General features: G+C 40.3%; 1 protein-coding gene across 2 annotated transcripts in view; it reads left to right on the forward strand.

Annotated features, from left to right (window-relative positions):
• Window positions 1-26583, forward strand: part of LOC131226750 (SH3 domain-containing protein C23A1.17-like) — a 47320-nt gene that overhangs the window by 4281 nt on the left and 16456 nt on the right. The window contains exons 1-4 of one of the 2 annotated variants that reach the window (XM_058222449.1): window positions 9730-9769; window positions 9863-9972; window positions 18509-18877; window positions 19446-20193. In XM_058222449.1, coding sequence (XP_058078432.1) covers window positions 9910-9972; window positions 18509-18877; window positions 19446-20193 — 1180 coding nt within the window. In that variant the 5' untranslated portion in view covers window positions 9730-9769; window positions 9863-9909. Of the gene's footprint in view, window positions 1-9729; window positions 9770-9862; window positions 9973-18508; window positions 18878-19445; window positions 20194-26583 lie in introns of those variants that run through there. The other variant, XM_058222446.1, reaches the window with a different exon arrangement.

The raw sequence follows: 26583 nt of genomic DNA on the forward strand, positions 1-26583 counted from the left end.
TTCTGGGTGCAAACATGCTTTTTTGTCAGTTGGATCTTTTTTCTTTATTCTTATTTGTGGTTGTGGCTAAAGTGATGCAGGACCAATGCATGAAATCAAATAATGTGTGATCAATCAACAAAATTAAATTAATTAGTAAAAATCACAAATCCTGCTAACATCATTGCAAATATCAAGATTCTAAGAGGAAAGCATGCATAGTTTAAGCCTAAGTTGTCAAGCATCGTTCTACATGATCATTAGACATGAAAAACTAGGATCTAATGGATGTAGAGACATCCAAATAGTATAGGGTTAGGTCAATTGTAAAAGGGAAGGTCTAATACTATGTAGGGTTTACTAGATTTAGGTGTGGGTGAAGCTAGGGTTAGGGAAGTTTGGAAAAAAAATGGTGAATTAGGGCTAAGTTGGGGAATTGGATGAATCGATTAAATGATTTAGGTATTATGAGATGGGAATTAGGGTTTTAGATATAGGAACATTATGGATTTTAGGTTAATTGAAGGATTTGGACATCTAGGGTTTAGGAATTTGGGGTTTTAGGGTGGGTAGGGTTAGGGTTTTGGACGAGGGATGATGGGGTTTTGAGGGAAGGATCAAAAGATGCAAGGGGGAAGAAAAGGTGGGTTGTATGGACTGTGGGGTTTGCACGGTTGGCCCGAACGGGTAGGGTTGGCCCGTGGTAAAAAGGTTTGATGGGAAAGGGTAATGGGGAAGAATGGAAGATGTTTGGAAGAGTTCCGAATGACTTGTGGTGAATAAAAGAAGAGATTTCAACAAAATACCTCTAACAAAGAAGGAAGATTCAAAGGTGGATAACTGAAAGCCTTACACTCCCCTGATTGAAGATAGGCATCTCATCATCTTCATTCCAAATAGCATGGAACTAGTCTTCACATCTCATGAAGAAGAGAAAACAAAAAGACTTGTTTTTGTTTTTTTGTTTTTTTTGGGTGAGAAAATCACTATTAGTGAGAGCTTCACCCCACCCCCCGTATATAGTCTCAAGAGCTTTAAGAAAATTACAAAATAGTCTCTGCTTTATAGCTTTTAACCAAATAACCCTAGTCTAAGAAAAATATATAAAACCCCTCATAAAGTGACCAAAAGCATAAATCAAATATAAAACCAGATCCTAAAACATATATGTCCTATGATGAAAAAGGGTCCACGATCAATGGCCCGATCATGTACTCCATGTAATCCAATGGTCCGATCATCGCGTCTCTCAAATCCAACAGTCCAATTTACTCCCTAAAGCAACCCATGTGCATCTTCCCAGTGTAGGGTCTTCCAGATGCTCATACATGCACTATGGGGTCTTCAACACGGATATGCGCCTAGCCACAGAGAGACTAGGGCCTGCCTCCTACTTTGATACGTGCGCAAAGGCGTGTGTGATGTTATGTCCTCATCACTAAGGCTCTTAGTAGAATGTTGGAGATGGTTATGGGAAGAAGTGGTTAATGGATTCTCGTTGAAAAATGCTAACTTCTCTATGACTTATCTTTAGTTTGTCGACTATATTATCTTATTATTTTGTGAGGCCGATCATTCTCAAGTTGACAACATGTGCAATGTCATCCAGTGTTTCAAGGCGGTGTCTATGCAAAAGATTAATATTTAAATGAGCAAATTGTCAGATGTTAAGTTGAGTGATAATGAAATTGATATATATGTTAGTTTATGGGTATAAATTGCGCTAGCTTCCTTCTACATACTTGGGTTGTTTTCTCTGTATTGGAAAACTAGTTTAACATGTTTGGATGTAGTGGTGTAGCTTTTGTCATTGGGGGTCGTATCACTTTAATCAAGGTGACATTACCTAATATATTGATTTATTTCATATGTATCTTCTATTGCTCGGATAATGTCACTAAAAGGTTGAAAAGAATGAGGAGGGACTTTCTTTGGCGAGGTGGGGAAAATAAAGTAGTTTCATCTTATCAAATGGAAAGAGGCTTGCAAGCCAACGAAGTTTGGGGGACTTGGGATTAGGGTTCTCATACCTATGAACCTAGCTTTCCTGTGATTATGGTTGGAAATCTAGGGAGGAAGAGGATAGGCCTTGGACAATTGTGATTACACAAAACTATGGGTTGGATGGAGGGGGTTGATTTATGCTTTAGTCATCTCAATATAGGGCATTGGGCTTCTTGAAAGCAATCTTCAAAGTGGAAAATTGTTCGGAGAGAGAATTTTTTTTGTTCGAGGGATGGTTCCTGTATTTGCTTCTGGTTGGGTAGGTGGTTCATACACACACTTCTTAGTTTGTTGAATCATTAGTTTTTAAAGGAATAAAATAAAACTTTATTCAGAAGAGGAGAGAGAATCTACAAAGAAGAAACAAATCAAAACAAAACTATACACATTGTCTCCCATCTACGATAGAAAGTGAGATAACGGCACAATGCTAGCCTCAACTTTTGCCAATACATCTGTTGCATTATCCTATTCACCCTAGAGTAGATAACAGGCTTTTCGCGTTTGCCATTTCCGCAATCAAACTTGCCAATACTGATTTGATGTTGGTATTTGTCGAGAAACCTAAAGCTATTTATTCTCCTCCAGAGAGGAGATTGCTTCTCCCATACAATAGAGGGGGGCCTTGAGCTATTCTTATAAAAAGGATAATGTTTTCCCTCTGCAAAAGGCAATTGAGGAAAGATGCAACCAGGGTGATCGTCCACTCATCACACTGACAAAAAAGAGATCCCATTCTCAGTACGATGCATCTCCAGATTAGTCTTTAAGTACTGATTGAGAAATAATAGCTGGGGATGTCAAATGCAAGTTCGATGGGGAATCTAAGTGATGTAGGACTGATGCATGAACTCAAATATTGTGTAAGATCAATTAGCAAAATTAACTTAATTAAAAATTAAAACTTGCTATCATCATCACAAATACCAAAATCCCAAGAGAAGATCATGCATAATTTTAGCCTAGGTTATCAAACATCATCCTACAAGACCATTAAATTATAGAAACTAGGATCTAATAAATGTAGGGATATCCAAATAGCATAGGGTAAAGCCTATTTCAAAGGAGAAGATCTAATAATGCTTAGGGTGAAATTAAGGTTTAGGAAAATTAGGAAAAACTTGGAATTAGGGTTAATGGGGTAAATTGGGTAGAAATGTTAAAGGATTTAGGTATTAGGATAAGGGAATTAACGTTTTGGATGGAAGGATTGTAAGGATTTGGGCTTAATTAAAGGATGTGTAGAATTAGGGTTTGGTAATTTGGGGAAATAGGAAAATTGGGCATTTATAGGTTTAGGGTTAGGGTTTGGAAAATCGAGAGTAGGGTTTTGATGCAAGGGTAATGGAAAGCCAATGGGACAAGAGTATGGCTGTGCGGCCAACCCGATGGGTTCACATGTGTGGCTGTATGGTCACACGTGTGGGCTAGGTTGTAAGGGTTTGGGTCTTTAGGGTTTGGTTCGTCGATAGGTGTAGAAGGGATAAGTATTTGAAGAATGGTGAATGTTTGTGATGGATAAAATCGAAGAACTTGAAGAATACCTCGATTGTTGATGAAGGGATGAGACTGTGGGGATAAATGGAGACCTCGCACCTCCGTTGATGAAGATTAGCTTCGCACCAATCTGCCTTCCAATTCACATGGAAGACACACCTTCAAATCACTTGGAGATGGAAGAAGCAATGAGCTTTTTTTTTTCTCTAAAAAAACCTAATGAAGAGAGGTCACACGCCCACCCCCTCTTTTATAGCTTCAATAACTTTCAAAAATTACAAATTGAACCGTCTTATGAAATTTGATGAAAATGACCCTAGTCTAAAGAAAAATCAACTAAAATCACTCAAAGGTGTCCAAACATAAAGTAATCGCAAAGTAAATCCTTAAAGATAATAAAGTCTAAACTGATGAAGACGATACACGATCAATGGCCGATCATGTGATCCATGCGATCCAACGGCCTGATCGTCATGTCCCTTGAATCCGACGGTCCAAACCACTCCCTAAAACTACCCATGTGCATCTTTCTAGTGTGGGGTCTTCCAGATGCTCGCACATGCACATGGGGTGTTCACATATCAATGATACTCACCTAGCCACAGGGAAATCGATGCGGCCTGCCACCTTCTCTGATACGTACGCAAAGGTATACGTGAAGTGATGTCCTCATCACTAAGTCTTTAACAATTGTTGGTGAAGCTATATTAGGAGAAGGGGCTATAATGGGGGTCGATGACATGGAGGACATTGGACATTACTTCGCTTCAAGCTGCTATTGACCAAGGGGGAGGCCCAAACCATCGAATCGAACAATCTTCTCAAGGTGGTTGATGCAGACAAAAAGGGGTGTATTGCTAATGTTTTGTTAGAAGAGGAACTTGACTGTACGAAATATGTCATTGATAGGGTAGGGAGGAAGCTTGGTATGTCGTTTCAAGCCTATGACGATGACGCTATGGCTCTATACTAGTTCATCGAGTAGAGAGGTTCCATGGGTACCAATCAATCTTTGAGGTGATCTTTATTGAAGTAGAGAGAATTGATGAGATTCGAAAGCTCAATCAGTTATGAGATGGGGAGAAGATCCAATGCGATAGTCAAGGGCAGAAGGGCAAGATTGGTGTCAAAATGAATATCTTAAGTTGGGATTTTAGGGAGCTGGGGTGCAATGACAGGCGGGCCCATATCAAAGCAATGTGCTAGAAGACGAAAGCATAGATTATAGCTTTCTAAGAAACCAAACTAACTTCTTTTGATAGAGTGACTTTGGAATCAATTTGGTGTCTGAAGATGAAGGATTTCATTTGCTTAGATGGAGTTGGGTCATTGGGAAGCATTCTGGTGTCTTGGAATTCCAATATTTGACGCAAGGAAGACAATTGGTGTGTTGAGTTTTCTATCTCGGGGGACATATTTCTAGAAGCATGAAGGACTTCTCTAGCTGGATCTGGAGTTTTAATCTAGTTGATCTTCCTATGTTAGGGCAAAGTACACTTGGACAAACGGACAAATTTGTCCCATCATGTTGCGTCTGGACAAATTTTTTATTAGTTCAAGAAGCATGAAAGACTTTTCTAGTTGGATCTAGAGTTTTGATCTAGTTGATCTTCCTATGTCAAGGCAAAGTACACTTGGACAAATGGACAAATTTGTCCTATCATGTTGCATTTGGACAAATTTCTTATTAGTTCGGGATGGATGGACCATTTCTTGTTGGTGCAAGTGAGAGGTCTCACGAGACCTACATCAGACCACATGGTATTTTCCTTAAGGTACAAACTGACAATTGGGGTCCCAAACCATTCAGGTTTGAGTTATTGTGGCTACATGGTGGCGTTCTTTTCAAGTAGCAGCGACAACTAATTTCAAGCTGCACAAGAAATTGAAACTCCTTAAAGGGAATTTGAAGACCTGGAATAAAGCAAATTTTGGGGCAAAGAAGATTGAACTAGCTGGTTTGCTCGAAGAGATTCACGACATTGATTTAAAGGAAGGGGGTGATCTAATTCTTGAGGAACTAGAGAGACGATCCATTCTATCAATGGAATATGCCAAGCATCTTAAGGAGGAGGAAATCAAGTGGAGACAAATGTCAAGAGTGTTGTGGTTAACGGGAGACAAAAACACGAAGTTCTTTCATGGAATAGCTTTGGCAAGGGCCCACAGTAATAGAATCTGCTCTCTTGTGGTGTATGGTATTGGAGTTGACAAGAAAGATCGGGTGTGATATGCCATAGTGTGTTATTATAAGAAGCTATTATCCAAAGATCATTGGAACTGAGTCAACCGACCAAAATAAGACTATCTCCACTTCGAAAGCATTCTAAAATATCTAGCCAAATGGTTAGAGAGATCTGTCTCCGAATTCGAGATCAAAGAAGCAATGGATAGTTTGGGAAGAGACAAAGTGGTGGCTTTATTAAGGAGGGAGACATGATGGCTTTTATTAAGGAGTTCTTTGAGGATGGTTGCTTATCTCTGGAGATGGGAGCTTCTTTTTAATCCCCAATATTGAATGAGCAAAGGGGTTGAAGGATTTTAGACCTATTAGCTTGATAGGGGTCTATATAAAATTTTGGCTAAAATTCTGGCAACAAGATTTAAAGCCATGTTGAGGAGTATTATTTCCCCCAACTATAGAGGGCTTTTGTAGATGGATGATAAATTTTAGACACTGCTCTCATAGCTCATGAATGTATTGATTCTCGGTACAACAATAAGAAATCGAGAACTATTTGCAAGTTGGATGCCTAGATGGCCTACAATCATGTCAAATGGGAATTTTTAGACTACATGTTGGGAACACCAGGGTGTAAGGACAAGTGGAGGAAGTGGATTCGGCTATGTCAAATAATCTTCTTTCTGGGTGCTTGTGAATAGTTTCCAAAAGGTTTAACTGTCTAAGGGTCTAAGGCAAGGAGACTTACTTTCTCAGATACTCTTCTTTCTAGGTGCTTGTGAATAGTTCCCAAAAGGTTTAACCGTCTAAGGGTCTAAGGCAAGGAGATCCACTTTCTCAGTATCCTTGTTCTAGTTATCGGGGAAGCTTTCAATCACATGCTAGCCAACAGTCAAGAGTAGGACTTTTTAGAGGCTTTAGGGTGGATGAAATGGGGGACTACATATCTTATCTTCAACTTGCCGATGACACAATCACCTTTTGTGAACCAAATCCTGGTCTGGTCGATGATGTGTTGAAAGTGGTAATATACTTTGAGGCAGTGTCTAGGCTGAAGACCTGCTGTGGGGAAAAGTGAAATGTTGGGAATTCACTTATTTAAAGGAGTCTCATATTTAGCTTCTATCTTCGGGTGCAAAGATGGCTCATTTCCCTCCTATTACTTGGGGCTCCCTTTATGTATAGGTAAGATGCCCAAGCATCTTTGGGACAAGGTGGTTGAGAGAATCAAAAGAAAGCTATTCAAGTAGAAGAGTTGCTACCTCTCGCTAGGTGGCCATTTCACTCTCATCAAGTCTGCTTTCTCCAGCATGTTGTTTTACTTCATGTCTGTATTCAGGTGCCCTCAAGCGGTTTGTGTTAGGTTGGACAAGTTGAGAAGGGTTTTCCTTTGGAAAGGATCCAGGGAAGGCAAAAAATTCCACTTGTTGAAATGGGAGGAGGTTTGTAAATCTGTGACTCGAGGAGGGGTGAGTTTTGTGGGATTTGAATGGTATGAATATCGCCCTTCTTGGCAAATGTGTATGGCGGTTCGGGTCCGAAGAAGGGAGCCCTTGGCAAGAGGTTGTTGCTAGGAAGTACAATTTTGAGAAGGGTGGGTGGGAGACAAGGAGCTCATCTTTATATAGAGCTTCTTGTATTTGGAAATCTATTTAAGCAATTAGAGTGGATTTTTGGCAAGGCATCTCCTATTGCATGGGGGATGGTTCTAGAGTTAGATATTGGAGAGATACTTGGTGTGGTGACACCTTGTTGCACCTCGAGTTCTCGATTCTGGCTAGTGTAGTTCCTTTTGAAACCCTTAAAGTGCGGATTGTTATTCCTTTTGCAGTCATCCATTTCGTGGATAGAGAGGTGGATGAGCTTGTTTCTCTCTTGGCTGCTTGCAACATGTTCATCTATCCAGAGAGGCCAACTCCATGGTGTGGCAAGCGCATAACTTGGGTCGATTTTTAGTCAAGTCTTCTACAAGCTGATAAGTCAGGAAGATTTTGTGATCCAAGGGGAGCATGCATCCCATTTTTTATTCTATGGCGTGCCGCCCAAAGTAGCTGCCTTCACTTGGTTGGTGGGCGGAAAGAGGGTTTTGATGATTGACAACCTCTAGAAGAGATCCTTGATTTTCCCAAACATGTGTTGCATGTGTCATCAGGACGCCGATTCCATCGATCACGTGCTCATATTCTGTCCTTTTACGTCCAAGATTTCGGATTATTTCATAGCAGACTTTGGGGAGATTTGGGTTATCCCAGGCTCAGTCTGGGATCTTTTGTGGGCTTGGCATGAAGGCACGGGAAGGAGGAAATCTCGTCACAGCTGGCTGTTGACACTGCTGACCATTTGGTGAGTGATATCGGGGTGGAAGGAACTGTGGCCGGTTTCAGAATTCCTCTTGAGTGGCTGAGGCAGTTATGAAGGTGGTCAAGGTGTTGGTTTTCAATTGGAAGGTCCTAAATTTTAATCATTTCTAGCTGGTTTTTGGGCCCCGGCTGGGCGTTTTTGTATTATTTTGCTGTGTTTAGCGGCTTTCAGCAAGATTTTCATCAATTTTCAAAAAAAAAAAAAAAAAAAACCAAGCTGGGGTGTCCCAAATGGATGGTTCAGATTGATGATTTAACCTATATTATAAATGGCCTTGATCAACCATTTTATAGATCCTTGATTGGATGGTTAGAATAATCCGGCCAATGTATATTGTTTCATGGCATACAAAGCTTGGTCCAAATCGATTGATTGGGTTATCCATGTGGCCAAATTTACAAATAGAGCAGCCAAACTGAGCACGCGATCACACATCCGCACTTCGTTCTAGTGAGGTTTACAACTGATCCATGGCCAGCGTGACCTGTTGCCACCCATACACGGAAATGAGGTCAAAGGTGTCCCCAAAAAAAGAAGTAAAAGGCCACTTAGGTGCAAATAAATGAGCGTTATTCCTCATGTGAAGGCATATGCTATGCTTACGGCTTTGGCTACATGATGCATGGACCTCATTTAATTAAGCATTAGGAATATCTTTTAAAAAATAAAAACTAAAATTACACATTAGGAATAGCATCTGAATAGCGTCAATACCCTTTCCATCCACCTTGCCTCGAGCCCGGGGCACCTACCTTTAAAATGTGTTAGGAATCTGAGCTCGAAATTTATGTATAATGTGATTCATGTCACCAGATTTAGCTTCAACCCATTTGTTGATGGCAGGGAATCCACGTGTTGGTTGGTGAGAAACGTCCAAATGTCAATTTTCTTACTTCTAATAGCATAGTTAGCTTTTTCACATAATTTCATTTTGGGTTTGACATCAATGCACAGCTGTAGGAGAAATAAAATCAGAAATGTTCCGAGTATCAGTGTTTGTTGCAACCAAGTAGAATGGCAACAAAAACTGTGGATGGCTGAACAATTTTGTGCTTGAACACAGCTAACTAGGTGATGGAACTATAACCTTGAGTTATTACATGATGGATAGTAACATGGTACAATACCGTCAGCCAGTCATCAGCACTGTCGAAGGACCATGTTGTTTAAAATTTCTTTATTTGAATGGGGCTTTCCCCCTAATCTTCACCATTGCCATATCCCAAGCGGTCTATGGTCAACAATTCCAATGTACTAATATATTTTCTTAAATTATTCATAAAAGTTAAATCACAACATTATGACAACTTCAAATATTGTGCTTATTCTAGACATTCAAATATTGTGCTTATTCTAGACATTCAAGTAACTGGTCTCAAATTACCAGACTTTGTCAGTTTGTTTTCTGTTACTCATGAAGAATGCTCAGTGAACTTGATTGAGTGGACTTTCTTGCACTTGCCTCCACATGTGGCAATGTGTTGCTTGTGTTGAGGATCCAGGTCGCGTGATTCCTCTGGATGCCTTGTCTGAAAAATCAGAATGATCTGTTGGTCAGAAGGGGAACATATGTTAGTTGAACTTGGGCCATTGGTTAGGTTTTCTAAACTGTTCATTTATGTTGTACGTGTAGTCCACCTGATGATCACAGCTGACTTGATCTTCCTGACAAGGCATCTACACTCAATACTGTGGGGCCCATCTAATGAGTGGTTTGGATCTCTACATTTGTGCCACTTGTTAGAGGTGAGTGTGAAAAAGTTCAATTGCTTGAGTCCACTCATCATTTTTTGTTATTCATCTGAACTTTTAATGACTGACAAAATTTTTCCTCTTCAGCTCATATAGTAGCAAGTTTTAAGCTGCAAAAGCCGGTCTCTCTGCTGATGACAAATATTGTGGACCTTGAGAAGGATATCTTTGATGAAATCGGTGTTGTCAACTCCACGGTATTCTCTCTTAGGCATAATACTCTATACGTACGTTTTTACATACCTATGTACATATATGAGGAGGCTCACACATCTAGTTGGACTATAGCATCCCAATGCAACTAGGAGCACAACTAGTTGGATGATAGTGTCCCAATGTACATACTTATGTCCTGAAACTTGCTCCTAGTGTCCCAATGCAACTAGGAGCATCTCTCTCCCTCTCTCTCTCTCTGTGGGTCATGATCTAATGCAAACTTGTTCACTATAATTATAGTGAAAACGAGCTATATGGGCCCCATCCACTTCGACCATCATGCACGTCGTCACTCATTCGACCATGGGCCCAAAAATCCGGCCAATCCATGACTTAGGTGAGCTACACAAGTAGGAACAATTGAGAAGGAGAAGGCGTGCCTACTTGGCTCATGGATTGGCATGATTTTTGGGCCCATGGTTAAAAATGGAACTGCATGCATGATGGTCAGTGGGGATATCACTAACACATCACAGCGGGGCCCATAGAGGTTTTCACCACAATTGTGATGAAAACATTTGCGCTTCATCATTATATATATATATATATATATATATATATATATATATATATATATATATATATATATATATATATATATATATATATATAGACAAATGCTCAGCTGCGCACTAGTTCGCACGGAACTCATGCGAATTTTTTGAGAACTCATCATACATGATGTGAGTCCCAAATCTGAACGGTCCACGTGATGTAGCATCCCATGAAACCCCCATGGCCCAACTTATACTTTGATCCAAAACTTGGTGGGCAATGGAAAAAACAAAACAGTTTCCTCCCTTGATTTGCATCTCTCTTTTCTTTCGCCCACCAGAGTTTTAAATCACGGTGAAATTTGGTCCATTGGGGTTTCATGGGATGCCACATCACATGGGCCGTTTAGATTAGACGCCCATGACACGTGTGCAAAGGTGCGCACGTGCGTAGGTGCGTAGGTGAGCATGCCTCTCTCTCTCTCTCTCTTTATATATATATATATATATTCATTAATCAATCTGAATGGTTTATTAAGTTCAAAACACATTGTATTAACTACAAAAGAAATGAAAGGAAGAGAACTAGGAAGACAAATGAAATAGGAGAGAAGAAAAGAAGAATAAAGGAAGAAAGGAGGAAAAAAAGAGATTTTTTGGAGAGCTCAACCCTAGTTTCATCAACCCCCTTATTATTTATTCAAGCAACTTTGGAAAAATTACAAATGACACCCTACTAGTACTCATATTAAAACAAAGACCTTATCGGTCCTAGTATAACAAGAAAGCCCTTTTAACCTCATTTCTCAACATCCCCTCGAGCTGAGCATAGATATCCATCATGCTCAACTTGCTAAGAACAAACTCTAATTTTGTCTTAATAACTCTCTCGTGAGAATGTCAGCCAGTTGATTCTTAGTTGTTATAAATGGTAAACAAAGATCTTGAGCAGGGTGTCCCAAAACGGTTACGTATCGGCCGTAATGGCCGATACGTAACGGTAACGGTGGTACCCGTTACGCGATACGGGGCCGTATCGGCCGAGTCCCTTTTTTGTACACGTAACGGCCGTTACGGGCGTAACGGCCGTTGCTGACCCGTAACGGCTTGGAAGGAAAATAAATAAAAAACCCTTACCTTTTTCCTTTCTTTTCCTCTTCTTCTTCTCTCTCTTCTTCTTCTTCTTCTTCCTCCTCTTCTCGGCCTGCTACGGCCCTGCTGCGACTGCGGCTGCGGCTACGGCCTCCTCCTCCTCCTCCTCCTCCTTCTCTCTCTCTCTCCCTCTCTCTCTCTCTCTCTCTCTCTCTCTCTGTTCTTTCCCTCTTTCCCTCTTTTTTCTTCTCTTCTTTCCCTCTTTTTTCTTTTCGGTTTCCCTCTCTCCTTTTTTTTTGGCAGCGTAAGCTGCTGTAGGTACGTGTAACGCTGAGACGAGCGCTGACACTCCTCGAGCTCCGAGTTATACGAACGGTTCAAAGGAGATCAAAGTTTTATAGGCTCCACAGCGATGTATTTATTATATCCACACCGTTCATCTATTTTTAAATATTATTTTAGAGCATTACCTAAAAAATGAATCGTATCCAAAGTCATCTGGACCACACCAAAAATAGCAGCGGAGATGATGATTTTCATCGTTAAATAATTCGTAGGCCCACCGTAACATTTATTTTCCATCCAATCTGTTCATAAGGTCAAAAAGACCTGAATGAAGAGGAAAAACAAATTTCATATTGAGCTAAAAGTTATGTGATCCCAAAAAAGTTTTCAATGGTAGACGTTCAATCCCCCACTGCTTTTTGCAGTGTGGTCCACTTGATAATTAGATCTGTATTATTTTTCGTGTCAAGCCTTAAGACGATCTCGTCAAATGAATGGACGGTTTAGATATAACACATTCATCTTGCGTGGGGCCCAAAAAACTTTGACATGTGTGCTACACTTCACAATCCGAGTCCCACCTAATTTGGGGCCTTAAAAAATTGTACCAAAGACATTAACTTAAAATTTACCAATTAAATTATAAACTGCAATTGCTAACTCACAATGCCAAAATCAAATTATTTGAATAGTTTTAATTGTTATTTGGTGTACTCTTATTTTTAAAAATAGGGCCTTTTGATTTTTTTCATGATTCACTATCCAATAAATGTCCACTAATACATAAGTGGGATAATGACAGTAAATTGCATGAATTTGAGGCTAATTTGGGGCATAGATTGGTCCTCCAAGTCAGCCCGAAATTGGCAACGCCATCTGCCTGAATTTAATTTCATTTTTTTAAAGAACTACTGGGAGAAAGATATTAAATTGTTAAGTATATAAATTAGATATTTAGAAAATTAAATATATACATTTTGTAGTCAAATTCAGGTTACCTGGTTCAAAAATTAATCAGACAGTCCGATACAGCTTCTCACCAAAGAGTGGACCGTTACACCACCATAAACATGTTCCAATTTATAAATGAATGCATATTTGGAATGCTTAGAATATTCCGGATTTAATACATATTTTTTTTATATTTTTTTGGCAAAATTTTTTTTTTACCCCGTTACAGGTCGTTACGCCCCCGTATCGCCGTTACGACCCCGTATCCGTATCGGTTTTGGAGGTCACCGTTACGCTAACCGATACCGATACGGGACACCTTGATCTTGAGAGATAGCTTGCTCATGAATGAAGTGTATGTCAACTTCAATATGCTTGGTATGATCATGCTTAACTGGATTTCGTGCGATACTAATGGCTGCCTCGTGATCATAAAACAACTTCATAGGAGCATCCACCTTGATTCCTAAGTCACACAACAGAATTTTCAGCCATAATAACTCCGCTACACCATGTGTCATGGCTTTGTACTCAACTTCATTGCTAGACTTAGCCACCACATTTTGTTGTTTGCTTCTTCAAGTGATCAAATTTTCTTCCACAAAAGTATAGTAACTTGTAGTCAACTTTCTATCATCTACACTGCCAACCCAATCTGCATATGTGCAGGCCTTGTATATGGCCATAATTTGCAAATATAAGACCCTTCCCAGGAGATGTCTTCGAATATCAACTACCTTTAAGTGAGGAACTTGTGGAGCATACATAAACTAACTCACCACATTTACTGCATATGCTATCTCAAGTCAGTTGAGAGAAAGATAAGAGACTCGGCCAACCAACCTCTGACATATCTCTTTTTATTTGGTAACAACTCCACCTCACTTCGGCTCAGCTTATGATTAAGATCAATAAGAGTGCCTATTGGTTGGGAGCCTAGCGTGCCATTCTCCTCCAATAAGTCAAAGGTGTAATTTCTCTGAGATACAATGATGGAAGACAATTAACCACTTCCTCTAAAAGCTCGAACTGATGGAGGATGGCGAATTAATCCCTTTATCTCATAGCCCAGGTCCCAAATTCATGGGTTAGGTCCTTGGCCGAACCTTCCTCGTGGGCCCCAAATCCATGGGTTCCACCTCACACAAGCCACCTACTTCACACGGGCCCCAAATCCATGAGTTCCACGAGCTGCCCACCCCGAGTGTGCCCCTACATCTCACAGGCCACCCCACTCGAGGCCAGTGTGAAAATGCACCCACATTATATAAAGATACCTTTCTTTAATTGAGCAACTTCTATACCCATTTTTTTTTTTCAAATATCCTAGATCCTTAATCTCAAATTCTCCTACCAAATGAGCTTTTAATTTTTGAATCTCCTAGGAATCATTTCCTGTCACCACAATATCATCCACGTAAACAATTAAAACCGTAATTGACTGTCCTTGTCATGTCACAAAAAAAGTATGGTTGGCGTGCCTCTGGTGTCAAACAACCATTTACTCTAAAAGCTTAAGTTGTTAGAGAGTGGTGTATCAATGCATCAAGAGACTTTATCACTTCAACACCCCCCCGCACGTGCAAGGTGGGAATTCGGCACGGGAACATACTGACAAGGGTGGAGGGACACTCACACCATAAATAGGCCGGGCTTAATTTCCCGGTCCCTGGGCCGAATCTGATATTCTTGACCCCCCGTGGGAGAATAATATATTAGCGAGGCATATTTGCTGCTCTCGAGAGTCGAACATAGGACCTTCCGCTTTGATACCACGTCAAACAACCATTTACTCTAAAAGCTTAAGCTGTTAGAGTGTGGTGTATCAGTGTTCATCAAGGGACTTTATCACTTAAACATCTGGGAATACCCACTCTTCTTCACTACTTGATTGAACCTCTCAAACCAAGCCCAGAGAGATTTTTAAGTCCATAATTAGACTTGTTCAACTTACATACCTTTCCTTCACTATTGGGGAACCTGAAACTATGTGGGGTAACCATATATGCTTCCTCTTTGAAGTGTCCATGGAGAAACACATTCCTCATATTTAGCTAATATAACGGCCAAGAAAAACTACACGAGACAATAGAACCCATATAGAGTTCATCTTGGATACAGGTGCAAACGGTTCCTTGCAACCAATCTTATATGTCCGAGTGTACCCCTTGGTGATAAGTTTGGCTTCATACCTTTCAATAGACCCATCCGCCTTGTGTTTTATTGTGAAGACTCATTTGCAACCCACAGTTTGCTTTCCATTGGGTAAATCTACCAATTCCCACTTGCCATTCTTTATTAATTCCTTCATCTCTTCTATCATAGCCTCACAACACTTTGTGGATCGGAGATTGCCTCTTGGAATCTAGAAGGCAAAGAAACAAAAGAAACCAAAACAAGAAAGAATAATAAGAAGGAGATAGGGCTGCATATAAAACAAACTTAGATATAGGATGCAAGGTACACCGATGCTTCCCTTTCCGTAAGGCAATGGGAGCACTATCCTCAGACGAAGAAGGAACAGACAAAAAGAGAAGGATTACATGGTTCCATGAAATCAGAATTAGTGAGTGGGCACGTCTCAATGATTACCCTTTCTAGCATCTTGTGTAGACTTGTAGTTTCGTTGCTGTGGCATTGCATCAATATTAACATTAGTAGGTTGCCCTAGATTAACTCAGATAATAGCCGATGGACTGCAAGGAACATGAATAGGAAGGGGATAAATTGGAGAAGGATGCCCGTCTTCCAACTCACTAGGCTCTCCTGGAAGAGATGCATAATTACGGAAAAAGTAAAGCATGAACTTAAGAAAGGTGACATCCATAGTGACAAAATGTTTCCCAGACACAAGATCAAAGCACTTTTATCCCTTTTATGTGGAGGGATACCCTATGCATATATAGGGAAATAATTCAATTATGGTCAAAACGTTTGCTATGGGACCACTATCATGTGTTGATCATATCTACTTTGACCATCAGATGCGCCACTCCTTGTTTGGCCTTGGGACCCAAAGTCAGCTGGATCCAGGAATCATGTAAGCCACACGACAAGGAAAAGCGAATAGGGGGACTTCCACCATTGATTGCCAATGGGGCCAACTTGTGTTTTTGAGTGGTTTGATGTCTGTGGCATCCCTTCATCCAGGATAGATGCTTTTAATGAATCGGTTCAATACAAAGCACAATAGGTCCCCCATGAAACCAATCGTTAGCATCCCTTCTTAACTTTTCCTGTAGTGTGTTGAGTCATGGATTGGCGTGATTTTTGGGTCCATAGCCAAGTCAGTGAAAAGGTTTAACATCATAATTATGGAGAAAACATCTACATGGAATCATTCCCCACGCGCGTACACGCACAAATAGAGAGAGAGAGAGAGAGAGAGAGAGAGAGAGAGAGATGTTCACATGAACCGGTCTGTAAGTAGAGCTTTCATGAGACTATCCCGTGTGATGTACGCATGACATCCAGACTCTCCATTGGATGCGTCACCTCATGAAACCGATAAGGCCCAAAAATCAGCCCAATCCAAAACTTAGGTGGGCCACATCAGGGTGTCCCGTATCCGTTACGATACGGGTGTATGGCCGATACGTATCGATAACGGCTGTGGCCGTTACGCGATATGGGGCCGTAACGGTCAGCCGCCGATTCTACAGCCATTATGGGGCGTAACAGTAAAAAAATGGCCCCCTTTTTTTTGCTTTTTAAGGTATATGTTTTTTCACTTTTTTTGAAACTTCTTTCTTCTAAACTCTTCCTAAATCATTCTATTATTATTTTCGACCACTCTTAGCTTGATATTATAAATCAAAACAACTTATATTAAGGATTTTCTTGATTCGAAGCTCTGTGGGCCATTTTCCAGAAATTCCTCAAAAATAGGTATTTATACTTTTTATTCAATGTTTTGTTGTTTTAATGGTAGAATATGATGTGTTAATCATAATAGAAGATATTAATGTCCATTTTACAGATTGTTGTTATCATTTTATATTTTTTTATAAATTTTTTTCTATTTACGCACTATTTTTGGCCTTTTTAAAAAAAAAATTGAAAAATTATTTTGTATTAAATGTTTTGATGTTTTAATGGTAGCATATGATGTGTTAATCATAGTAGAACATGCTAATGTTCATTTTACAGATCGTTATTGTCATTTTATATTTATTTTTTTATGAATTATGAAAAATATTTGCAAACACCTACACATGTAAGATATTTTCATATTACATTCATTCTAATATATCTATCATTGATAGTAGATAGTTAGAAAATTAAATATATGAGTTTTGCAGTCAAATCCAAGTTGTCTGGTTCATATTTGGAATGCTTAGAATATTCCGAATTTAATCCATATTTTTTCATATTTTTTTGGCAAAAAAAAAAATTGCACCGTTACGGGCCGTTACGCCCCCGTATCGGTATCGGTATTAGAGGGCACTGTTACGCTAACCGATACTGATACGGGATACCTTGGGCCACAACAAAATGACATAAGTTATGAGGGGACATCCACCCTTGATTTGTGTGAGGGGCTCACCGTGTTGCATATGTGCAATCCAGGCCATACAGACCCTTCATCTAGCTTGGATGATGGGTCAGGGAAAAAATCAGGCTGTTTTGCAACTCAGGTGGGCCCCAGTGATAATCAGGTTGTTTTGGATCAAGCTAAGATTTGGGCCCTTAGGGTTTCTTGTGGTGCACATCTCATGGATGGGTTGGATGTTGTGCAAACATCATCTGGGATGATCAAATGCAAACATTTGCATGTGTTGATCACATCCACTCCTACCATCATGCACAGCCCCTCTGGTTTGTCCATGGGCCCAAAATAAGGCCAATCCATGACTCAAGTAGACCCCACTAGCAAGAATTGTTAGGAGGAGGATTACCGCTATTGGTTTCTGTTGGGCCCCACCCAATTTTTAGAAATGGCCTGATTTTTAGGGTGTTCCATCATCTTTTCATATCAATGGATTAGATGGCATGAACACAACACGGTGGGCTCTCTACGAGAATCAAGGGTGCGTGCCCCCTCTCAAGTCTTCCTGCTCATGCGGTCCACTTGAGTCATGGATTAGCGTGATTTTTGAGGCCATTACCAAACAAGGGATCGCATGTAAGATGGTATGGGTGGATGTGATGAACAAATTTCGGTGGAGCCCACAACATGTATGCACCACTATATTATAGTGTAAATGTTTGCACTTGATCATTTTCCACACACACACATGCAAGGGTGGGGTTCTCTCTATTTTGACCATAAGGAACACCCTTTTATGTATGAATTTCATGTATATGGGGCCGATGGTTGGGTTATCAAGACCATCAAACTTTCGGCTCCCAACGTGAATGGGCCATTCATTAAAATCTCCTCAATTGCACAAATCTAGTCTTTCGATTGTTGGAATGCAAATACATGGTTAGGAACAAATAATCTACATTCAGTGGAAATAGAAGCCAAAGATTGGATGGCAGATCTTCCAATTTTGGAGATTTTTTTTGGGATCATCCATCTGCAGTTGGGACTATCAGATCAGTGGCTTGGATAACGCAAACACACCTCACATGTAGGATCCTTCAGTGAAATAGGAAAGTTCCTTGTTAGTCTCTAATAGATAACTCATCCTCACAAATGTTTGTATATCCATGGTCTCAAGCATAATACTCTAGACATGTGTCCGTGCAGGTTGTTATTATGTCTCTGGAGCCTTTAGCTGGAGCAAACTGGACAAATGTGGTGTTTGGGGTCTGGCCTTATGAGAAAAATTCAACAATATCTTCAGCTGGGTTGAGCATACTCCGGGCATCTTTCGTGTCCTTGGTTATAAAGCAGTCAACCCTTCACCTGAGATCTTTATTTGGTGATCCATCTTTCTTTCAGGTGCTGAAATTCCCAGGAGGAATTACTGTGAGTCCTCTGCAGAGTGGATTTCTTCTGCAGAAAGGGCAGATCCTTTTCAACTTTACCTTAAATTTCTCTATTTACCAAATACAAGAGATTTTTGACGAGTTGAAGTACCAGCTGAAGTCAGGCTTACATCTCACCCCAAATGAGGTTTGTACATTTTATAGTTGTTCTGTTCATTCTGTTTATTGCTTGATTTCTGCACAACCATAATGCCAAGAGTTCTACCACAGCCATACTTTCTTCACTCTGACCTCATTAACCAATTTCTATTTACTTTGTCTTATGTTTGGTGGGCTTGTTGGTGAGGCTGGTGAATTCCACAGAATGACCAATCCCCCAAACATCTGCCACCCAACTCCTGTTTATAGATGCCATGGCCCAAGAGTTGGATCAGTCTGCTAATCAAATGAGCCTCCCTCATATGAAACAAATGGATGTTTGAAATACACTTGCCAAGTTTATTTTGGCCGTCTATCTATTTTGTACACTGTTGCCAACCTGATGAGTATTCTGGCTTGATTTTTGGGCCACGGCCATCTTCTGGTTAGCTACAATTTTCCCCATGTGCTGCAGTGGCACATGTGGCAGTATGCATTTTGGCCAGGCCTTTACACCTGTTTTGAAAAGATAAAAGATCCTGGCATTCAAATTTATGATTGGAGGTTTGATAATCCGGTCACACATTAACTGATTCACTACACTTTATGGACTGCAGAATTTGTATATTAGCTTGACAAATTTACGTGGTTCGACGTTGGATCCTCCAATTATCGTGCAGTCATCTGTCCTACTTGCTGTTGGCAATATTCCTCCCACGTCGCCAAGGTTGAAGCAGTTGGCTCAAGCCATAACAGGTTCCCCTGCAAGAAACCTTGGCCTCAATCACACAGTTTTCGGTAAAGTAAAGCAGATTCGACTCTCCTCATCTCTTGAACACTCTCTTGATAGTGGTACTGGTAGCAGCACATCTTTGTCGCCGAGTCCAGCTCCTCTGCCTCACCCAAATCACCGACAGCAGCAGCACCACCACCACCACAACCACCACCACCACCACCCTGATGTTCGTCTGGCTCCTGCACCTGCGCCCCAGCATAGCTATACGCCTTCAAATCCACCTTGCCATTTTCGGTTTTCAGGAAAGCCGAAGAGCAAAGGTGGGTCAATCCCCGCTGCAGCACCAACGGTTTCTCCACGCCCTTCTATTGCACCAACAGTTTCTCCCCGCCCTTCTGTTGCACCAACAGTTTCTCCCCGCCCTTCTGTTGCACCAACGGTTTCTCCCCGCCCTTCTGTTGCTGTCCCACATCCAAATGCAGACCCACCTGCTCCTGCCTCACTCTCACCTCCTTCATCTTCTCCTCTTCCAACAGTGTTTTTGGGTCATGTTCAACCTCCAAGCAAGATTATAGCACATACAGAACCACCTGATACAATGCCATCTGCATCACCGTTTTCATTGCCATGTGAGTATTTTCTTCATGACGTTAATTTAAAAACATACTTTACATTTAACTGCCGCTCTTTGCATATGCTCAAGATGATGTTTGTCAAAGCCATGGGTAAGGCTAATTATTATTATTATTTATTAGAATCTCCTGGTGTGAAGTGTTTTGAATTTGTTTATTTGTCTTTGTTGTAATTATCATGAGGGGAATAATTCCATGTGTACTGATTAAAAAAATGGTACTGTGTGATGCTTGTGATTTGGGCTCACCTACATGATGTCAGCATAGTCTTGGGGGCTTCATCCATTGGGCCCATATGGGGATGACACCGCCTGAAAATCAGCCTTTGCCAACTGACCAATGGCCCTGATGAAATGAAAGGCTAAGAAAAGATAGATATGGTCCACATTCTTATCCTTCGCTTAGTTATAGGCAATGTTTTCCATATCGTTATCGCGTAATGGATCGCATCCTTGGGATACAAATACATATCGGTTATTGCATGAGATATATCAGTTATATCATGTAATGTATCACTGTTGTTAGGAAACATTGGAAAATTGGTTGAATTTTTCAATGAAACTTTAAGGAATGTTAAAAAGGACATCAACACACACTTAGAAATCAAAACATCACAAAAACCAAGTGCATATAATAGGTTTCCTTTGTATGGGGTCTTAATCTATGCCCGTGTAACTAAATTGATGCAAGTATATTCAAAGTCTATTTATATAATTATCGATCCCTAGTGGGGGTGGCTAACATGGAGTGTGTGTACTGACATAGGTGTGTACTAACAAGCTAACCCTTTTTTTAAAAAAAGGTCTATTTATATAATTTATAAATGTAAGAAGAGATGTATGGAAACAAAAGCAATACATTCAAAAGTAAAAGAAGTAGAAAACTAGAAATATACTTATGCATAATGTGTGTGGTTGTGACTCCGACCCACATAGAGCCGTGTAGTGGCTCAAAATCATCATCTCTATCTCGAAGGGGTTGGGCATAGTACTGCTACTCCACAAACCAACAATACTATGCCCAGGTCATAGTAGAATGATACTAGTGAAGATGCTCTCTAATATAACATTGGTACCCATCCTCTCCAATTTGAGAAAATTTATAAATTTTCTATAAATCTTTCTTTCTCCTAAATTCCAAAATTAGAGTGTATGTGATGATGATTTCATCAAACACCCATGAATACTCTGAAATGGGAGCTATGCAAGTGATGTAGGACAATTAACCACTTGCTCTAAAAGCTCGAACTGTTAGAGTATGGTGAATTAATCCCCTTATCTTATTGCCTAGGCCCCACGTCTCATGGGTTAGGCCCTCGGTCGAACCCCCCTCGTGGGCCCCAAATCACATGGGTACCGCCTCACACGATCCACCTACCTCACACAAGCCGCCCACCCCGAGTGTACCCCTGCATCTCACAGGCCACCCCACTTGAGCCTGGTGTGAAAATGCCCCCGCATTATCAAGGTATTCAAAATTGGTTATGTATTGGCTGTAACGGCAATACGTAATGGTAACGGTCCGAAACAGGGCACCTCTATTCTTTGGGTTTGTAACGGCCGTTACGGGGCCGTAACGGTTGTTATAGTACCGTAACAACTGTTACACACAATAACCTTAAAGAAAAGGGAAAAAAGTGAAATAAAACATACCCTTTTCTTTTCTTTTCTTTTCTTCTTCTTCTTCTTCTTGGGCTGTTGCGGTTGTGGCGGCAGCTGTTGTTGCTTCTTTTCTTCTTCTTCTTCCTTTTCGTCTCTCTCTCTCTCTCTCTCTCTCTCTCTCTCTCTCTCTCTCTCGCCTCCTCTTTTAATTTCCTTCTCTCTTTTCCCCCCTTTTCTTTTTAGTTTCTCTCTCTCTCTCTCTCTCTCTCTCTCTCTCTGAAAAAAACGAATGGACTGCATGGCTTTTTCACAACCACGCACTTACAGTTTTTTAAATGCTCTGCAACGCATGCAGGGCAGTGCACTCGCACTGTTTTGTTGCATGGGGCCCACCTTGATTTGTGTAGTATATCCATGTTGTCCATCAGTTTTTCAGGTTCATTTTAGGGTACGGTCCTTGAAATGAAGGGATCCATATCTCAATTGGACCACACAGTTGGGGTTGAATGCCCACCGTTAAAATCTTCCTAGGGCCCACTATAATGTTTATTTTCCATCGAACTTGTTGATAAGGTCACAGACCTTGATGAAGGGAGAACACAAATGACATCTTGATCCCAAAGAAAAAATGTCCTAAGAAAATTTTAATGGTGGGAATTCAATCCCTACTCTGTGGTTCACCTGAGATTTGGATTAGCCTCATTTTTTGGACCATGCCCTAAAATAAGTTGGCAAGAAGAATGGACCACATGGATATACAACAAATGCATTGAGGTGGGCCCCACATTTAAGGGGATACTCATTAGTGGTCCACCGAAGATGATCTACCTGAATTTTTAGACCATGCCTTAAAATGAATTGGCAAAACGGATTGACGGCATGGATATACAAATACATCGAGGTGGCCCACCTGCCCTACCAGTGGTCCACTTGAGATCTGGATTTGCCTCATTTTTTCCCATGCCGTTAAATGAGTTGCCAAAACGGATGAATGACATGGATATATAATACATAATTGAGTGGACCCCCACGTACATGGCCCAAAAAATTTGTATATGAGGTATATATCAACTCAAAATTAACCAATTAAAATTTGGGACCATTGTTGCTAATTCATAGTCCCAAAATTAAATTGTTTGAACAACTTTCACCATTAGTTTGCATACACTTGTTTTTTGAAATTGGACCAATAAATGTCCACCAATCCATTAGTGGGATAAGTGCCGATAGATTATATTAATTTAAGGCTAGTTTGGGGCATCGAATGGTCCCCAAATCAGCCCCGTATCGACAATACTATTTACTCCAATTTAATTTTAATTTTTTCTTAAGATCTATGGGGGAAATGATATCAAATTGTTAGGTATATGAATTACATAATAGGATACAAAAATCCCTAAACTCTATATATTGAAATGAAATGTATGCGAGTCATGAAGTATGCAATGCACTAATACTATAAATAATAGTTAAAACCTGAAAATATAAGATGTTTTGGTATTACATTCATTATGGTAAAACTATATTGATATTATATAGTTAGAAAACTAAATGTAAAAGGTTTGCAGTCAATTCTAGGTTATCAGGTTCATAAATCCATTAGACAACCCGACATAGCATTATCACCAAAGATTGGACCGTTACGTTGCCATAAACATGTTCGAAATTATAAATGAATGCATATTCGGAATATTTATAATTTTTTAGATTTTCCGAATATTTTTTCAGATTTTTGGAGCAAAATTTCTTTTGACCGATACAGGGCGTATCGCCCGCTATACTGATTCAACATATCCTTGGGATCTGAATGGGATCCCACACATCAGAATGAACTAATAATAATAATAATAAAGTTTTAATCTAGTCAAGGGGCATAACTAGATCTATTGAGTTTGGCCAACTGACAAGTTTCGCATTTTATTGAAGAAACATTCAATGAGGGATGTCTGAACTAGGCGTGCCACTCTAATGGAGAAGTTGTCTTTGGGAATGCAGGCAGCTCCTCCGGGTTCAAACTAGTACAACCTCACAACTCACATCCCCACCAACCTTTGCCCGTGTCTTGAGGTCTTGAAACACTAGGGTGCCCCGTATCTGTTACAATATGACCGTATCAGCTGATACGTAACGGTAACGGCTGACACCGTTACACGATACGGGGTCGAAATGGCACCCCCTCGATTTTGTGACCGTAATGGCTATTATGGCTTAAAGAAAATAGGAAAAAAAAAAAAAAAAAAAAAAAAAACATACCTTTTTTTTATTTCTTTTCTTCTTCCTCTTCTTCTTCTTGGACTACTGCGGCCATTCTTCTTCTTCTTCTTCTCTCTCTCTCTCTCTCTCTCTCTCTCTCTCTCTCTTCTTTTTCATTTCGGTATCGAAAACGGAATGGACTGTGTGGTTGTTTCACAACCACGCACTTTAAATTTGTTTTTTAACGTGTTCTGCGGTGCACGCTGAACAGTGCACTTGCACAGTTTTGTTACATGGTCCCGCCTTAATTTATGTGTAGTGTAGTATATCCATGCCGTCCACTATAATGTTTATTTTCCATCAAACCTGTTGATAAGGCCACATAAACTTTGACCTTGATGAAGGGATAACACAAATAGCTTGATCAAAAAAAAAAAAAAAAAAAAATTGTCTTAAGAAATTTTTAATGGTGGGAATTAAATCCTTATTTTGTGGTTCACCTAAGATTTGGATCAACCTCAGTTTTTTGGACCAAGCCCTAAAATAAGTTGGCAAAAAGGATGGCCTACATGGATAAACAACAAATGCATTGAGGTGGGCCCCACTTTTAAAGGAATACTCACTAGTGGTCCACCGAAGATTTAGATCTATCTGAATTTTTGGACCACGCCTTAAAATGAGTTGGCAAAACAGATTGATGGCATTGATATACAAATACATCGAGGTGGCCCGCCTGGCCCACTAGTGGTCCACCTGAGATTTGGATTTTCCTTCTTCTTTTTTTTCCAATTGTTTTTTGAAATAAGACCATTTGATATTTTTCATTTTTCACTATCGAATAAATGTCCACCAATCTATTAATGGGATAAGTGCCAATAGATTACATTAATTTGAGGTTAGTTTGGGGCATCAAATGGTCCTCGAACCAGCCCCGAATCGACAACACTATTTACCTCAATTTAATTTTAATTTTTTAAAAGATTTATGGGGGAAAATGATATCAAATTGTTAGGTATATGAATTACATAATAGGATACAAAAGTCCCTAAACTCTATATATTGAAATAAAATGCATGTGAGTCACGAAGTATGCAATGCACTAGTACTATAAATAAAAGGAAAACTTGAAAATATAAGATGTTTTGGTATTACATTCATTATAATAAATTTATATAGATATTATATAGTTAGAAAACTAAATATAAAAGGTTTGCAATTAATTCTAGGTTGTTTGGTTCATAAATTCATTAGACAGTCCGATACAACTTCTCACCAAAGAGTGGACCGTTACACCACCATAAACATGTTCTAATTTATAAATGAATGCATATTTGGAATGCTTAGAATATTCTGGATTTAATCTATATTTTTTCATATTTTTTTGGGAAAAAAAAATTACACCATTACGAGCCGTTACGCCCCTGTATCCGTATCGGTATCGATGGGCACCGTTACTCCAACCGATACCGATATGGAATACCTTGTGAAACACATAATGAGATTGATAAAAAGTAACATAGCAATTTAAGTGCTTTGTTAGCTGACTGACAGAGAGTAAACTAAGAGGAAATTTAGAGATGTAAAGAACAAAGGGAAGATTGCTGTTTGTACTAAGAGGGGCATTCCCTTTGCCAAAGATAGTGGAGAATGATCCATCGGCTAGAGAGACAGGAGAACAATGAGAGGAGGTGTCTACGGATGATAAAAGCTTAAAGTTACTTATCATATGATGAGTGGCACTTGAGCCAATCACCAATGATGATGAACCCAAGGATGTAGCTAGGACAGTACCAGAATTGGCAAGAGTGGTGGAGGCATTGGATGGAGAGTCTGTCACAGTGCTCCTAGTGAGCAATTTCTCAAAGTTTGCTTGGGAAAGTGTCACAGAATCACTTGCAGTTGATTAGTGATTGCTAGTTGAAGAGGAGTATTGAGCTGGACTGGCATGATTGGCCTGCAGATGATGCAGGACAATTAACCACTTGCTCTAAAAGCTCGAACTGTTAGAGTATGGCGAATTAATCCCTTTATCTCATAGCCCAGGCCCCACATCTCATGGGTTTTAGGACCTCGGCCGAACCCCCTTCGTGGGCCCCAAATCACATGGGCCGCCCACCTGGAGTGTGTCCCCGCATCCCACGGGTTACCCCACTCGAGCCCGTGGGATTAATCACCCCTGGTAAGGAGTTTTAAACACGAGACCTCCCTCGTGGGCCCCAAATCGCATGGGTCACCCACCCCGAGTGTGCCCCTGCATCCCACAGGTGACCCTACTCGAGCCTAGTGTGAAAATGCCCTTACATTAATCACCTCTGGTGAGGAGTCTCAAACACGAGATCTCCTACTCTGATCCCAATTTGATGCAGGACAATTAACCACTTGCTCTAAAAGCTCGAACTATTAGAGTATGACGAATTAATCCCTTTATCTCATAGCCCAGGCCCCACATCTCATGGGTTTTAGGACCTCGGCCGAAACCCCCTTTGTGGGCCCCAAATCACATGGGCTGCCCACTCCGATTGTGTCCCCGCATCACACGGGCTACGCCACTCGAGCCTGGTGTGAAATGTGCATTAATTACCCTTGGTAAGGA

This window comes from Magnolia sinica, chromosome 15, assembly GCF_029962835.1.
Source record: "Magnolia sinica isolate HGM2019 chromosome 15, MsV1, whole genome shotgun sequence".
Lineage (NCBI taxonomy): Eukaryota > Viridiplantae > Streptophyta > Magnoliopsida > Magnoliales > Magnoliaceae > Magnolia > Magnolia sinica.